Source organism: Astyanax mexicanus, chromosome 22 (assembly GCF_023375975.1).
Source record: "Astyanax mexicanus isolate ESR-SI-001 chromosome 22, AstMex3_surface, whole genome shotgun sequence".
Taxonomy (NCBI): domain Eukaryota; kingdom Metazoa; phylum Chordata; class Actinopteri; order Characiformes; family Acestrorhamphidae; genus Astyanax; species Astyanax mexicanus.
The window spans coordinates 8,232,288-8,250,000 of NC_064429.1; the positions used below are offsets into that span (position 1 = coordinate 8,232,288).

General features: G+C 36.8%; 2 protein-coding genes across 3 annotated transcripts in view; one reads left to right on the forward strand and one right to left on the reverse strand.

Moving 5' to 3' along the window:
- Nucleotides 1-411: 411 nt before the first annotated feature.
- On the reverse strand, nt 412-7,264 carry c22h9orf85 (chromosome 22 C9orf85 homolog). 2 transcript variants are annotated; one of them, XM_049470766.1, is made up of 4 exons: nt 7,128-7,264; nt 4,287-4,393; nt 2,078-2,191; nt 412-635 (listed from the first exon to the last, which is right to left on the reverse strand). In XM_049470766.1, the coding sequence occupies exons 1-4, from the start codon at nt 7,197-7,199 to the stop codon at nt 443-445; spliced, it is 486 nt and encodes a 161-aa protein (XP_049326723.1). In that variant the 5' UTR covers nt 7,200-7,264; the 3' UTR covers nt 412-442. The 2 variants fall into 2 exon arrangements, with proteins under 2 accessions (XP_049326723.1, XP_022522000.2); XM_022666279.2 differs by lacking the exon at nt 7,128-7,264 and adding an exon at nt 5,243-5,466.
- A 1,285-nt stretch (nt 7,265-8,549) lies between these two features.
- Nucleotides 8,550-17,713, forward strand: part of abhd17b (abhydrolase domain containing 17B, depalmitoylase) — a 34,798-nt gene continuing 25,634 nt past the window's right edge. Inside the window, exons 1-2 of the mRNA XM_007239657.4 lie at nt 8,550-9,062; nt 14,067-14,543. Coding sequence (XP_007239719.1) covers nt 14,077-14,543 — 467 coding nt within the window. The 5' untranslated portion in view covers nt 8,550-9,062; nt 14,067-14,076. The remainder of the gene's footprint in view (nt 9,063-14,066; nt 14,544-17,713) is intronic.

Genomic DNA, 17,713 nt, shown 5'->3' on the forward strand with positions numbered 1-17,713 from the left:
ATTACAAAAAAAAACTTTTAAAAAAGTAAAAAAAAAAATAAAAAAAATAAAAAATAAAATAAAAAAATTGCACATGAAGCCTAGAGAAATTATTTATTTATTTATTTTTTAACAAATTGGATTTAAAAAAAGATTCAAGGCTTCATGCGGCTTCACCTGTCTGTATCTAATCAACACCATGTTTGCAGTTAGTTTCGAATGTAATTCTAATTGGATTTCACTTACAAATAACAGTGTGAACAGTCATCTCAACAGATCCGATTTAAAAAACACTTAAACTGTGTCCGCAGTGTGAACACAGCCTGTAATATTCCCATAGTTATTCCATAATCAGTGGAAGTATAGCACAGTTCTTCTCCACTAACCGTGCAGACATGTATTTATTTATAATAATTAAACTGAATTCAGTCCTTTAATAAAAATCAACACCACGGTCTTTGCTTTATTTTCCAGCAGCATCTGAATCACAATCGTCACAATCACTGTCCAGTTCACCAAGGTCATCCTCATCATCAAAATCTTCATCATCCACGTCTCCTTTCTTTGTGCCTCGTTTCTTCCGACTGTTGCCTTGTCGTTTCTCATCCTCCTCCTCCTCCTCCTCTTCCTCTTCCTCTTCCTCCTTCCTGTCCAGCCTGGAACAGAGAAACATTGCAATGTACAGATTTACAAACTGCTCACATACGTAGACTAGGGGTGTTGCCATATCGTATCGTACGCGATAATATCACCAATATTTTTCAATATCGTGAACAATATCATACCCTGAAATATTGTGCCATATCACCCGTCCCTAACCCTTTACTGCAGATCCATTTTTTTGCTCATTTTCATGCGATTTGCACTACTATGCTATCACACTGGATATCTTAAGTTTTACATATAGCACAATGACCATTCAGGGCTTAAACTGAAGTAGACACTTGGGACAAAACAGTAAATCACGTTCAAGAGGGAATTTTCATTATTTAGTTTCTATTTGAGAGCATTAAATGCAGAGGAAAATGTGTAAAAAAAAAAAAAAAAAAAAAAAAGCGCCTGTTATATTTGGAGTTTATAGTGTGTGTATGGATGTTGGTGATGAATAGCCAATCATTCTCTACATTTCGTGGTTTATTAGGGTCTTGTCAAACAAATTACAAAATTTGAAAACATTATATTGAAGCACTGGGAAATTACAATGCATCATATAAGGTGTCCACCAGGCGTCTCCAAAGGCTTCAAAACTTCTCCAGAGCGCCCCCAATATAATTCAGAGATAAATCTGTCTCTATAAAACAACATTTTAATATTTTTTGGTTTCTTTGTGATAAAATTATGCATTACTACACAAATTAATCACAAAAATTCTTAATGGTCCTTTAAAGTGACTGACCACACAGTCCTAAAAATATCTGATCTGTTGCATCAAGGAAAAAATATTAATTTAGGTTGCTTTTGCACAAAGCTGAGAATTTTTCCATTTGTCACCAAATCACATCTACTAAGCCGGTCAGATGTAAAAAATTATGCCAGAAATTATTGCAATACACAAGGTTTTTTAATTTTAAGACTATTAAATTTAACTGACATAATGATAACAGGATAGCATAAAAAACTAGATTCAATTATACACTTTTTGAAGAGAAAATAAATTTACTTAATCATTTATTATAATTAGTTAGGGAATTATATACTTATTTCCTCACCTACTTTAGTCCACACTGTGTGTATGTTATGGAGTCACAGTTTTTGAAGCACGACTGGATAAAATACTGTTCACTAAAAGATTTTTGAGGTCATGATCATTTATTGTGCGATAAATCGATAATGCAATTATTGTGACAGGCCTAACAATTACACATTCTAACACTTTTCTTTACAGTTTTTTTTTTCCACAGGAAATGACTGGTCACTTTTCACTCTGTTCCCTAAAAGAGTGAATGCAGTGTTAAAAATATAGATTAGTGTGTATAAATGAAGAAAGTTCCCCAAGATTCCCTATACATTTATCCCATTCAAGTTACATTGTGTTCATTTTTATTTTTTTGTCCTCCTTAAATAATAGCACACACAGCCACACCTCTCAGATACTTACGGAATGACAACTTCTTCATTCTTGCCACACTTGGCGCACAGCTCCAGTCTGAGAGCACAGGGTTTACACATGATGTGATAAGCGTCTTTCACCGACTTCTGCAGACATTTAACACTAGAGGGAGACAGAGCATCACACATGAGACAGCAGTAAACCCATATGTTGTTTGAACTCAAATGATTTAAGTCTGTTTTACATAAAATTGGAGATTTCTAAACAATACTCAACTATTTTGAGTTAGTTGAATTGAATTTGTGGGCACATATACTGTACTATTCAAACTGAGATCTTTGAGTTGAACCAACTTATAATAACTGAGTTTACTCTGTTTTTACATTAACAGCTTCTTTTCTATTGGCTTCTGCCACAATCTATTTGCATACTGGGTGTGTCCAACAGTTTCTGACTAACACTCATCATCAGTGTGTAGTGATTCCCCCTGGGCTGCCTTAGAAATAAATCAACTTCCCCTTTAGTTATAAAAACTTGATGTTTTAATTTATGCTAACTCAAATTTTCCTTTTCCTTTTCCAAACTAAGCAAACTGGCTGCCTTAAAAAAGTTAAGTTAACTCAACTTATCCCGTCTTACAGTATAACAGAAATAAAAAAAAAGTTAAATCAACTTCCCCTTTAGTTGTAATAACTTGTTGTTCTAAGTTAAGTTAACTTAAGTTTTCATTACCCATTACTTAACTTTTTTAAGGCAACTGGTTTCCTCAAATTTTTAAAGTAATTGTTAACTTTTCCGGGCTGTGTGGGCGGTATGATCAAAAATGTGTATCACAGTATTTTATTATTATTTGAAAGAGAAATTATAGTTTTTTGCATGCCTGGTTTTAATATAGGTTTGTAATATCAAACATTAAGTCTTTAAATTAAAGCTTTGATGAGTATAGGGTTTAGTTTGTCCCACAAAATTCCACAATTAATAAAGAAATCAGACTTTTTATCAGAAAAACAGCTGAAGAATGTAACCAATAGATTTTAAAAAGAAAGAGATACACCAACAACTTTTACACGGCTTCCTTTACTAAACTAAATATTTAAAAAAAAAGTTCCATAAACACTATAAATGGTCAATATACTAAATTTTTAAGAATCCAAGAGAGATATCTTAAAAGTGTTCTATTGCAAAAGTAAGACACAAGTTTAATATCAAATTACAATATATTAATTTTTTAAAAGTATTTAAGTAGCTGTTTGTCAGTTTATCACAATTACTTTGGTTCTTTAGTCAACAAATTCCTTTAGTTCAGTGTGTAGTTCTTTCAAACTACAATATTAATATATTTAAACAGGGCTAACGTTACTACTAATGAAGTTTTTTGTACCTTGTATCCAGTGTTTTACAGAGTTTTATCATTTACGCTGAATAAATGATTCTGTACCAAGGACAAATTCTGGGTTTGTCTGGAGAATGAGAGAAACCCTTTTCTCAGCTGTGGGACGATTGCGTAAATTCCATTTTCTCTTTTTTGCTCTGATTGAATAATTGTGAATACTTTGTTTGCTGTTGTTTTTCTATTTTACTTGGATAAAAACACTAATACTGTGAGGAACAGCAGCAGGAGCTCCACAGATAAAGTGCTGTTCTCATTTTTCTCCATTATTCTATGTTTTTTTTTTTTACACAAAATCAGGGTCTTTTACAGTTAAAGCAAAATGTGAAATGTTTTTGACTTGAACGTCTATGTCCTCTATTACTAGATGTACATCATTATTTGTAAATTGCTTTGGATTAAAGTGTCCGGCAAATGTAATGTAATCTTTCCAAACTGAGCTGTGGATTTCTGCAGCTCCTCCAGAGTGACCAGCTGCTTTAGGGGGTTCAGAATGTAGACAGCTGAATACCTTTGCAGGTCACACTTTTTTAGATTTTTACTTGATAAATGTTTTGATAACCATTATTATTTTATTTCACTTTAAAATAATGTGCTACTTTGTGGTGGTGTATCGCTTAAAATCTTAATAAAGTACATTTAAAATTTTGGTTAAGGGGGAATGAAAGCTTTTGCAAGCCACTGTAGTTAGGATTTTATTTGAACTTTCAGTTCCACCTTAAATGGAGCACCAGCAGTATTTTGTATTACTTTAGATGGAACGTTGTGGGAAAGTTGTTATAGAATGGAATAAGCTGTTTATTTCTAATAATGACACAAATATAGTTTATTAAATGTGTTTGGTTAATAATTTAAGGAAAATCTCACCATTTTCGAGGCTGAGTGAGGAATTTATATTTGTTGTATTTAACTTTCCACTCCAGGATCTGTTTGCAGCGCTGACATAGTCCATCATGAACCTTCGCGTTGGCTTTCTGTGAGGAGAAAAAACATTTGCTGCATTAAACCACCTGCTTGAATGTTACAAAACTGTAAATGGCAATTAAAAAGAATGGGAATGGGTTTCTAATCACCTAACACTATATGACCATAACTTTACATGATACAGTAATTTATTCGATCCAAATATATTCATGATCCATGGCCAGGCATTAGGATCTTATTCCCACGCCTTGTATTTCTATGTTAGTCGGATAAAATCACTCATAGAGTGAGAAGCAGCAGCAGGAGCTCCTCACATAAAGTGCTGTTCTTATTTTTCGCTATTATTATATTATTTATTTTATTTTATTATTTATTATAGTTACAATTTACAAAACATATATCTAAATATCCTATCAAGACTTATTCTGCCGGAAGAATTTTCTAATATAGTTTTTAAATAGTTTTAAATAGTTTTTTTTGGCATTTTATCTTTAAATATACACTAGCACGGTTTGACAGGGTGTTCTGTCGAGCTGTGCTACATACCAGCAGTGCGCATGCGCAGACCCATATTATTTATGTTTTTCATGTTTTCATGTTTTTTTTTAATAGTAATTCAGTTTTATTTAAGTGCATTATTAAACAAACGGAGCCCCCTGTAGTTGTTCGTTAAAAATATGTAAATGACATTTAATAATAAAAATAAAATAAAATAAAAACAGATTAATCACCCCTTTTACTTTCTCTATATCCTGATATGATATTAATTGAGGCTTTCCAAATATCCTGGTAGTTTTAGGTTTACATCACACTAGGGTAGCACGGTTTAACTAGGTAGCAGAACTTGAAACAACACCCCCGGTTAGTTAAACAGCGTTAGCAGCGTTAGCTCCGCTTACCTTCACCTGAGGAGTCGCTCCGTATTTATCGTTTTTATAAGCGACCGCGTTCTGGTACTTCTGGCCGTGAGACCGAGACCCGCCGCCCTTCTGGCAGCTCATTCTGAGCTCTTTATTTTGCGGATAAAACCGATAAAACTGACTAAAATCATAAGTTCTGGAGCCACATGGAGTCTCACAACCCAGCAGCGGCCACAGATTCAGCCTCTACAGAGCAGAGAATAGCCATCAGTGTGTACAGATGTGTGTCAGACACTAGGGGGCGCTCCAGAGTGAGACCAAAATAAATGGGTTTGTATGGAGCAACTGAGTAAAACCACATTTTCTATATTTTTATATTGAAAACATATATTTTTTCTCAACACAGAACGATATCAAATGTTTCCAGACTGGGTCTGGGAGGTTTATCAAACTCATTAATATGATTAATCAGAAACCTGTAAAGAACTCTTTTATGTTTAAATGATTTTCATACATTTATTTTAAACTTATCCTTAAATAAAAACTGAAATACAACAATGTTATACACTGCCTGGCCAAAAAAAGGAAGTAACTAAGTAAATGATCTGTGGTTGATGCTGCAGTTGGTCAGGTCTAGGTTCAGCAACAGTATGTACTGAAAAACTTCCAAAAACTTGTTTACTGTAAAACTTTTTAACCATTTTTTTACAGAGCCTGTAAGGTGACATCATGTTAAAAAAAAATAAAATAGTGAGTTTTTAAGACGTGGGAACAAGATCCCAATGCTTGGCCACAAATTATTAAGGTGTGGGAGTGAGAATCGAATGCATGGGAACAATATAATATAATTAGGTTGTAGCCAGAGTCGTCCATAAACCAGCCAATGAGAAAGTAAATAACAAAATGACATAGTAACTTAGCCCAGCCCACTGCACTGGAATAAAACAGCAACTCAAACATTAGAGCGTTACAGCACATGAGCACGAGAACTAAATACAGTAAGAAGTTATTTTTACTCTTTAAATGTGATTTAGAACACTTTTTATAATGTTTATAATATTTTACTGTTTAGTGATTGTTTGTGAAATAAAAAAAACTTTTTCGGCTTTCTATACAATGGATATTAAAAAGCAATTAAATATTTTAGTAAATTCTATTTCATTTTTATATGTATTTTATAACAGAATCTTAGAGTCTTTTTTGTGTGCATTACAGACAGAAAACAGCATTCTTATTTTTTTCATCACTGGAACATAATCATTTAAGTATGGATGAGTTAAATTATGCTGTCTGTTTACAAATAATAAAAACTTTAAAAAAAATTGTTATGCAAGAACTAAATATGTAAATTGTGAATGAGAGTTGCATATATATTGAAAAATAAATAAAAGATCCTTTGTTTTTTTTGCAATAACACCTAGCCCGAATTATTAGTCTTAAAAATGTATCTGCTGCTTTAGCTTAGAAGTTATGCTAGCGTCTCTACTTTCAAACACTCATTTGCTGTAGGATTTTTTTTTTTCGTAAAACACTTTTTTTTCCAAAAATTAAAGGAAAACTCGCCACAAACAGTTACATATTATTTTTTAATTAGTTTTAAGCTAAATTAGCTAATTTACCTCTATTCATTCTGGGCTCACTCGCGGGCTCCCTGTAGCGGTTCGCTGTAATTTCTCTGATTATATGAGGGGATATGGAAAGTGGTCAGTCTCGCTATAAACAGGCTCTGCAGCGGCACTGATGGTGACGTAATGCAGCATTCCCGGATGTAAACAATGATCCGCCATGGGCTGTTTGTGGATTAAATTATTATTATTATTAAAAAAAAGCAAGAACCCGGTTTAACTATAGAGCCTAAAGGCTTTAGTGACATGGTGTCTGTTTATAATAAGGCGTGGCCACCAGAAAATGCAAATATACATACCATGTTTTCTGCTGGTGTTGGTCCACTATGATATATCAAGTCCAAAGCCAAAAAAATCTTACAGCACTTCATGCTTCCCTCTGTTGACAACTTTTATGGAGATGCGGATTTCATTTTCCAGCAGGACTTGGCACACTGCCCACACTGCCAAAAGTACCAATTAGTCTTATACAATATTAAAATTTTCTGAGACACTGATTTTTTTGGGTTTTCATTGGCTGTAAGCCATAATCATCAACAATAAAATAAATGTGTTCTAATACGGCTATATAGTATATGAGTTTCACATTTTGAACTGAATCAATAAAACAAAATAAATTTTCAATAATATATTTGTTTAGATGCACTAGTACATGAAAAAGAAATGTATGCCAGCTTCACTTCTAAATACATTTGAAACTGTATGAAAATGGTCAAAAATACATTTTCCTTAATGTACTTGCATCTGCTCAAAATGTATTTCATATATAAAGAATTACATACAAATTATCTTGTGGCCTCAGTATTTTAAGGGCCTCATTATATTATTTGTATTATGCTGGAGCCCTGATATACAACACCGTTACACTGTTCATATTCAGTGAGCGGTATGAGAAAATTTAACCCAAAAAAAAAAACCCACCAGATTAAACACTCCTGCTCCCCCATTCACAGCTGAGACCTTGTAACACTAATGAGTCACATGACACCTGGGAGGAAAATGGCAAATTGGGCACAATTTGGTTATTTTTACTGAGGGGTTTGTTCACTTTGGTTGCCAGCAGTTTAGACATTAATGGCTGTGTGTTTTATTTTGAGGGTAAAGTAAATTTACACTGTTATATAAGCTGTGTGCATTACAGACAGAAAACAGCATTCTTATATTTGTTATATTCTTATATTGTATTCCATCAAAGAAAATAATATAGGTGTGAAAGAGTTACATGATGTCTATACAATAAAATGTATACATAAAATGTGGTATTTAAATTTAAATAAAACATTTAGAAAGGCATGGTTTTCTTTTATAACATTTGTTTAATGTTTATAAATGTGACGCTTTGGTTGGTTGATTGATTAGCTATGTACATTTTAATATACAGTTCTAGCTATTTTAAACAGTGACCACTTATATTATTGTCTTTTTATTCATTCATTTATTTATTTTATTTAAATATTGTTTCAGACTCACACAGTATCCCAAATCATAAAACGCATTAATTAATGGATAAACAATATATGATACAATAATAGTAACAGAAACAGAAAGTGTGCGCAGTGTTTCAGCGTTTCTCACTGTTTATGATCTTCCCATTGGAGAAGCGGCAGCTTGGTAGTAAACGCTGATTGGCTCCCTCAAACTTCAATCAACCTCATTTGTCCTCTTCGCGTATGTGATTGGTGGAAAGGCGCTTCCCTACAGCGTGACGTGCGGATTTTGGTCGCTCCTCCGCGGACGTAAGAAATCCGGTGAAGCGCGAGCTGAGCGGACCGGTTTTAGTGCTCGCGCTCGACGCTTGAGGCCGGACGCTGCGGAGAGGGAGCGCGCGGGATTCCTCCTCTTGCTTTGACGGGTTAATCCCAATTACCGGGGCCGTTAATGATCCGGAACACATGCGGGCGCGGATTGCGGAGCCACAGAGGACGGAGGACGGTGTTGGAAGAGTCTCGAGGAGGCGGCGTAACGATACATCCCCGCAGCTCGCGCGCAGGCGGAGCGAGCAACCGGCGCACTGCTGCTGCTGCGGATCAGGATCCGTATCGACCGAAATTACCGAGACTGCCCGCAAATACACCGGATAAACCTCCCCGTGCTCCCGACTCCGGGCTGTAACCCGGACCCGCCCCTCAGCATCCGCCTTCTGCTGTCTAACGGAAATCTCAACCGGGACACCGACCCGGTAACCGGACAGATCCCCGTTAATAGATCCCCGCCGCCGCCTCGGTTCACCACAGGTACCTACCCGCTCCCCCTGTTAGCCACTTGGCTAAGCTTACTAGCTAACTAACCTAACTAACCTTATCTAGCTGCCTTATCTAGGCTAACTAACTAGCTAACTGTTTGACCTGCAGGTGTACACACCAGGGCTGGACAAGTATTCAATATCGATATATATCATGATGTTAAACTTCAGTATGATTTTTAAACACGTTTTTGATATTTCTATATTAACATTACTACATTACACGGCTCATTAGATAAGTTACTTGAATTTAAAAATGTCGTTTTTCAAAAGTTTTTAAGGTCAAAAGGTTAACTAGCTAAAAACTTAAAATTTAAAAAACTAAAAATAGATATGAATTTGAACAGAATTTGCATCTCAATCATGTTTGCTTACTTCAGTGTTTTTAATTGTGTTGCTTAGCAAGAGCAATCCATTACTGTGAATGTGGGGTGTTGTTTAGGTCATTTACTTTTACTCTTATGTTTTAATAGTTTGGAATATTTAAATATTTTATTATAATCTAAATTCAATGTCTAGAAATTGTTCATAATTGAAAGCTCACTGCTCTTTGTTAAAAAAGGAGTAACTGCTGTATTCTGTTTAGTATAATATAATAATATTATGTTATTTAGTCATTTATACAAGATATATAAAAAGATCATAAAACTGATATTTTACATAGCGTCCACACAAATCATCGTGACAGGTCTACATTGTGGATATTCTTATTAGTTGTTCGGTGTATTAGTATTGTCTAGTTCTAGCTAGTGCATACACTTACTTTTAAATGTTTTTTAAATTTCAGGAATGTAATAAATACAAGTATAGTTTGTCCCAAGCAAAGCCATGGCCTGTCTGGGACTTGCACAGTATGGTTGGCTTTTAATTTATTCCAAGCTTCAATACTGTGCAAATGTTGACCAGCGTGTGTGTTAGTAAAGCTGGTCATGCTGATGGATTAGTGTGGATATGTTAATCGAACGTCTTGGTCATCTTGGTATTCTCGTTGATCTGCTTGGCCAAGTTGGTCAACATTAGTGTTCACAAAGCTGGTTTACCCATTTGGACAAGCTGGCCATGTTGATGGGCTAGTTTGTGTGTAAACCAACAAACTTAAACAACCAGTTGACCAACATAGCCTTAGGAAAGCTCATTGACCAATTTTGTCTAGCTGGCCATTTCCATGGATGGGCATGGCCATGACAAATTGAACGTCTTGGCCATTCTGGCTGACCAGTGTGATCATACTCATTGGTCATGTTTGGTAGTGCAGCTACACTATCAAAAACTGTTCTATTCATTGATCTTTTATATGATCATGCTAATTGAATAGCTTGGTCATGCAGGTTGATGTTGACCATTCTAAATCTTGGTCATGGTGGCCAACTGGTCATGGTTTTACTTGTTGGCCAGCTTGGTCGTTTTGGTTAACCAATGGTAGACCATCTAAATTTAAAACCCCCACTTAAAACCACTAAATATCCTATACTGGTGAAGAGCCAAGATGGTCCCTCAGCTTGAGCTGGCCAGGCTGTTTTCTCAGCAGGCTTTTCTGAGGTCAGTGAAACTGTGGTCTAACCTGAGGCAGGCCATTTCTGTCCTATTGAATGAATGTCGGCGGCTTGAAAGGTCAAGCAGTGATGCTGTGAGTGACCTTATCTCATCTTAAACAGGTTTGTTGTATGAATGAAGTCTGGAGCCTGTGCTTTAAAAGCGTTATCTCAAACACTTGAATGAATGAATGTATTAGTCAGCAGCTGTGACTCATACGGGTGATATGCATGTAGAGTGTGTGTGTGTGTGTGTGTGTGTGTGTGTGTGCGCATGTAAATCCAGCATGCTTTCTTACCTGGATAATTTAAGCCAAACCTAAAGACTAATTAGTTGGAATGTTCATCTGTTGCTCCTTTTTGATGGTTTCAGCATTTGGCTTAAGATATTTCGCTAAATAATGACCCATATTATTATAAAAAAAAATTTTAGGCATGCACTGATGTGTGAATTTTTAGCTGATACCAATATCTGATATTATACTGATGCCGATTATACACATTTATAACTTGCAGAGAAACTACACACCCTGGTATAACTTAAAAAAAACAATGTAACATTTATAAACTTTACATGTTAGCTTTCAATCAATTTCTTCTAATATTTAATTTTTTTTATATTTATTTATCTAACAGGTCCTTACATAGACTGATTTTTTTTAATCCTCTTTTAATAACTAATTAATAGTGAAAATAAGTGAAAATTAGCTCAGGAGTAAACACGAGGTAACCGCATGGCCTCCATCCACATGTTTGGGCATGTGCTTGTAAACGTGAGCACATGTAAATAGTTGTGCACCTGAGTCCAGCACAGATTTGCAGCTGTGCAGATATTTCCAGTTACAGCTGAATTCACGCTTTTAATCTCAGAAAAACAAATGCTCTTATTTACCTTTTAAAAAGCCATTTAAATGCCTGATTAAAGGACTGATTTATTTATTTATTTATTTTATTTTTTTTTTATTAATGTTTTCCTTGGGTTTTGAGAGCTCGGCGCTAACTCAGCTCTTGATCGGTCCAGGCGTGAGACAATGTGCGGGTGAGGGGGGGGCGGGGTTGGTGATGTCATGGGACCTGCATTGTTTTAATATTGCGATTTATATATATCGTCGAAAAAAGAACATTACCAATATCGTGCAAATCTATAGCGTTTAGTAGTTTCAAGAAAAGACCAATGAGCATGCATTGAGTTGCATTATATCAGTCACTCATTTGTCATGTCTTTCTGTCTTCCTTGGAAAGTGCATAAATGTGTCTGTAACATCCTAGTTAATGGGTTAAATTTTGGGTATGATTTATATGTATCAGGTTCCTTAATCAATAAGCAGGAGAATCCCGGTAATTACAGGAGAGTTGGGATGTCTGTGAACCTGGAAAAAAGGGCTGATCAGTCTGGAGAAAGATCTTCTAGCTCTTGTCTTGTTGGAAATAGTTTGGCCAACATTCTCCACTTGTCTCACAAATCACAATTTTTTTTTTTTTTTTTTTTTTTAGTTATCCAGCTAATTTAAGCTTAAACGTCAGGTGTTTCTCAGTTGTTCAGCTCTTTTGAACAGGTTTGACTTTGAACTTTCTGGCTAAACTTGTTTCTAATATCTTTCCATTGAAAATTCCACTCTGGGCACATCTACAAGGCTCACTTTCTCAGTTTAGCTGGATAACTTAAGACGGTTTGTACGGTTATGAAAAACCTGGGAAACTCATGAAATTTGAAAATAGCAATTTCCAGGGCTGGATAAGTTGTGAAAAAATTAAATTATCCAGAAAGTTTTGAAAAATAATGGCAATTTGGTCTGTAAATCTTTGTGTTTCAGTTCATTGATGGAGAAAATTTTATTTGAGCTACAAATACATTAGCTGAGAGTTTTTTCAGTAATTTAGCCTCTACACAATGGAGCTCTCAGGATCTGACACACATTTTCTTGGTTGATCTTTGGTTTTATTGTCCATGTCTGCACTGATGTTTTAAAAATCGTATGTTCATGAAAATTTGGCTTGAAGGCCTGGAAAAATCATGGAAATTTATTGGTTAAAAAGTATATGAACCCTGTTAACATTAAAAGCGAGGTTTGGATGGATACAGTTGGATGGATACAGTTGGATGGATACAGTTGGATGGATACAGTTGTATGGATACAGTTGGACGAATGGGATGGGCATAGGCTTGATGTCTGACTGCCTGAAACACTCCATACTTCAGTGCCTTTAAGCCTGACCTCTGGTGAGTTTTAGTTTTTGTTCAGCTGTATAATTAAGCTCAGGTGGAGGGAATGGGACGCAACAGGAGCGTGAAACTGTTGGCTCAGGGTCTCTGTGGCCTACATCACAGTCCTCTGATCTGCTGTAGTCACACTGGGCTTATCCGCTGGGTTTGTTCTGTGCTTTTCTGTGTTCTGAGAGTTACGGGATTGCTGCCTGGAATGCTCGCTCGGCTTTAAGAGAAGGAAGTGCCGTTGTTGCTGAGAGCGCCTTGGGGAATTCTGAACTGCAGTGTGTGAGTCAGTCTTATTCCAGTACAGCAGCACTCAAATTGGTCTCATATAAAATGATAAGCACTGAATTTTGCCTTGGAGGAATTGAAGTCCGGTTCAGGCTTGCTTCGTGGAATCGTAAGCAAAGTCTTGGCGAGTTCCAGAAGCGCCTTTAAAATGAGGGAATGAATAACGTAATACTTTTTCAAATCCTGAGGGCTCATATAATGAGACTATTTGAATGAATTTGGGAAGTGAGATCACTAGTGGTTTCTTTTGATGCCTCTAGGTCCTGGTTATGAAGGCTGATTTCCTAGACTGAGAGGATAAGATGCTGTCTGTGTGGAGAGCTCACTAGGTTTTGGAACAGACCCAACGATTGACCTTGCATTTAGATCAAGACTAGGCTAATCTCTATCCAGGAAGCTGCTAAAAGATGTTAGAAAATATCAGTGGGTATTAGAGCTGGTCGATTAATCAATTTTATCGATTAATTTGAATTTGTCTATAATAGGTTTGAAAATAAAGAAAACTTAAAAAAGCTAAAAAAACAATTCATAAAATAAAAAACTGCTCTGATAATAACATTTAACAACACGGCAAAAAACTGATTTATGTAATTTACGTAAAAATAGTTATTTTGAGACGTGACTGCCTATTTAAAAAGCAACAGAAGTTGTTCATTTGTTGAAGTTTATTTTTATAATTTATAACAGTGTTTTTACCCAGTTTTTTTCTCTGTCACAATGTTAATCCTTTACAGCTTTAAAAACCCGTATTATGCAAATTAGGCGATGACGTCATTTAGCAACTTTTAGGAGATTTTAGTAGGGGAAAAAAATCGATTTAAATCGAAAATCTGATTTAAAAAAAAAAAAAAAAGTCAAAGATTTTCTCTTTTTTTTTTGGGCCATATCGCCCAGCTCTAATTGATATAATGAATTTTGATATGATGAATCTCACCTGATCTCACATCTTGTTCCTCTCTGCCAGTGGTTTCAGGATGAATCACCTGTCCCTGAGTGAGCTCTGCTGTCTCTTCTGCTGTCCACCGTGCCCGAGCAAGATCGCCTCCAAGCTGGCCTTCCTGCCCCCCGAGCCCACCTACACGCTGATGTGTGACGAGAGTGGCAGCCGCTGGACGCTGCACCTGTCGGAGCGCGCGGACTGGCAGTACTCCGCCCGGGAGAAGGACGCCATCGAGTGCTTCATGACGCGGACGTCTCGGGGGAACCGCATCGCCTGCATGTTCGTCCGCTGCTCACCCAACGCCCGCTACACGCTGCTGTTCTCCCACGGTAACGCCGTGGACCTGGGCCAGATGAGCAGCTTCTACATCGGCCTCGGCTCGCGGATCAACTGCAACGTCTTCTCCTACGATTACTCCGGCTACGGGGCCAGCTCGGGGAAGCCCTCGGAGAAGAACCTGTACGCGGACGTGGACGCCGCCTGGCATGCTCTTCGAACCAGGTGAGACTTTTGCGCGGATAGTTTCTATTTGTCAGGCTCAAGTAGGCCAATTAAAATACCAATTATAATATATGTTGTCCCAGGATTCATTAATTGCGGTAAAAGATTTTCTTGGTAATTTTAAAATAAATGTGAGTAAATTTGTGGGATTTGTAGTAAAAACTGATACTAAAAAAATAATTCACAGTTTATTTAACTAGCTGGTGCAGTAGTAGTGTATTGGACCGTGACCCTGACGACACAAGTTCGATTCAGGGTGAGGAGCGATGTGATTTATTTTTTTTTAGAATTTCCCCTCAGAGATCAATAAAGTATCCTTCCTTACTTTCTTCCTTTCTTCCTTCCTTAGTTTCTTCCTTCCTTACTTTCTTCTCTCCTTCCTTACTTTCTTCTCTCCTTCCTTCCTTCCTTCCTTCCTTCCTTCCTTCCTTCCTTCCTTCCTTACTTTCGTCCTTCCTTTCTTACTTTCGTCCTTCCTTTCTTACTTTCTTCCTTCCTTACTTCCTTCCTTCCTTCCTTCCTTCCTTCCTTACTTTCTTCCTTACTTACTTTCTTCCTTACTTACTTACTTTCTTCCTTCCTTACTTACTTACTTTCTTCCTTACTTACTTACTTACTTACTTTCTTCCTTCTTTCCTTTCTTCCTTTCGTCCTTCCTTCCTTTCGTCCTTCCTTACTTTCTTCCTTACTTCCTTACTTTCTTCCTTCCTTACTTTCTTACTTACTTACTTACTTACTTTCTTACTTACTTACTTACTTACTTACTTACTTTCTTCCTTACTTACTTACTTTCTTCCTTACTTACTTACTTTCTTCCTTACTTACTTACTTTCTTCCTTACTTACTTACTTACTTTCTTCCTTACTTACTTACTTTCTTCCTTACTTACTTACTTTCTTCCTTACTTACTTACTTTCTTCCTTCCTTACTTACTTTCTTCCTTCCTTACTTCCTTCCTTCTTTCCTTCCTTCCTTGGAGATTTATTTTATTTTGGGATATTTCCTTGTATATTCTGTGTTTTATATCTGAATTTTTATGAACTTTCTGTGTATCTTTGCATCATGAAATCATAGGGCTTTACACAGTAAAGCAATTTTTGTTTGTCTTGCATTGGAACAGCTGTTGCAGATGTCTGTGAATCGCTTAACTAAACATTGTGAAAGACTACAGCAGCAGTAAAACTGGCGTGTGTGTTAGTGTGGAGCCTCATCGTGTGATAAGTCGATTAACGCAATTATTGCCACAGGCCTAGGCTGAAGTCATGTTCTGGTTTGAACTTTTAGAGATGTTGCCCTGAATTGGCCTCTGTCTCTTTTTTTTTTTCTTTTGTTCTTCCCTCATAATTTTGTTATGTCTGACTTTAAATCATATTTTTTTGTCTGTCACGCTGGAGTCATGTCGGCAGCGAGGTCTACTGGGGTCATCATGCAGAAGTAGGTCACAGTGTGTTAGCACGTGTACAGGATATCCACAAAAAAAACATCATTTAAGATGTTGTTTAAGGGGACTGATTAATTAATACAAGTGTTAGTTAATTGTTAATTGTGGATAACTAATAGAGGCTTAAGTAGCAAAGGATAATTTGGACGTGGTGTCTGCCTTTGTTGGCGTTTAGGGCTGGGGTGGCTGATTTGTGAAACATGTTTTGATTAGTTGGAGAGCATCAGTTAAAGTAAAGTAGTGAAGAGGTAGAGTTACAGGTATACAGTGAATAGTGAATATTTGAGTAATGTTCTAATACATATTATGAGAAACAACAACTACTCAACTAAATAATTAACTCAACTAAAAATATTTTAAGAAATGAAGGTCAGTCAGTCCAAAAACATTTCATCTCCGATCATCTTCTGCAACAGGGGTAACTTCTGCTCTTTCCTTCGTGGGGCAGTCCTGATGAGTGCCAGTTTCATCACAATGTTTTTAATGGTCTTTGCAGTGATTAATGACCAAAACTAACTAGATTTCATGTTTGCACTGTAAAAGAAATATGAACCATGTTGTTAACCCTAAACCAGGGGTGTCCCGCAAGGTATTTTAGAAATAGATTGAAAGTTGGCCCGCTGTTAAACAGGATTTTATAATGTGAAATTCTAAGTTTGAATGCTAGGTGTCAGAAACGGGCCAAAGAGTCTAAAAGCAGAGAGAGTGCTCAGTTGTAGCGCAGAAAAACGGGCCAAAGAGTCTAAAAGCGGAGAGAGTGCTCAGTTGTAGCGCAGAAAAACAGGCCACAGAGTCTAAAAGCGGAGAGGGTGCGCAGTTGTAGCGCAGAAAAACGGACCAAAGAGTCTGAAAGCGGAGAGGGTGCGCCGTTGTAGCGCAGAAAAAAAACGGACCAAAGAGTCTGAAAGCGGAGAGAGTGCGCAGTTGTAGTGCAGAAAAATGGGGCAAAGAGAAGCGGAGAGGGTGCGCTGAAAGTAATCAGGAAAATGTATTATTTAAAGTGGTATATTTCATTATTTGTTTTCAAATATATTTCTCCTTCTGGCCCCCAACAAAAAAAGTTTGGACACCCCTGCCCTAAACTCTCGTTTTCACCTTAAGAACATCTCCAGACTCCAGTAAAGGAGACTCATTTCTGAACTGCTTCATTAAAGTGTGTCAGTCTGTCTGTTCAGCAGCTGTTCTTTCTTTCCTGTTAGACACATTCAGGTTTTTCTTCTTTCCTGTTAGTCTGCTTGTGACAGTCTTCCCCTTTTCAGTATTTTTTGGAGCTGTCAGCTGATATACCCTCACTCACTGCTGAGAATTTGGTCATAATTTCTCACACTCACAACAGGGCTTGAAGGCTGTAATTATTATTTCCCCCTCCAGCTCAAACTTAACCCACTGTACTACTCTCTACTGGCTGGCTGGTGTTCACTTGAGGAAACTGTGGACCAGAGACGGACGTGGGGAAGTTTCAGTCCCTTACCTAATAAGCTGTTTAAGCAGTTGCTGGCCACGCTCCAAGTATACGCTGAGTGTTTATCACATGTTAGCGTTCGCTTCTCCTAAACGACTGAACACAAGCTAGTTCATGACAAACTGTGATAGGAGCACAAAACTCTAGAAAATTATCTTTAAAAGTCTTACTTATCTCCCTCATCTGCCGACTTACCACAAACAGCAGGTACAGATCCCACCATCAGACGAGGTCTGCTGGTTAATCCTGAAGTGTACTTTTCAAAGT

Excerpts from the sequence above, each read along its gene's own strand:
- c22h9orf85 (XM_022666279.2), bottom strand. The coding sequence starts at position 5,344 with ATGAGCTGCCAGAAGGGCGGCGGGTCTCGGTCTCACGGCCAGAAGTAC. Across the intron at positions 2,192-4,286 it reads CTCACTCAGCCTCGAAAATG|TGTTAAATGTCTGCAGAAGT; the intron begins GTGAGATTTTCC and ends GTCTCCCTCTAG. Across the intron at positions 636-2,077 it reads AATGAAGAAGTTGTCATTCC|GCTGGACAGGAAGGAGGAAG; the intron begins GTAAGTATCTGA and ends TCTCTGTTCCAG.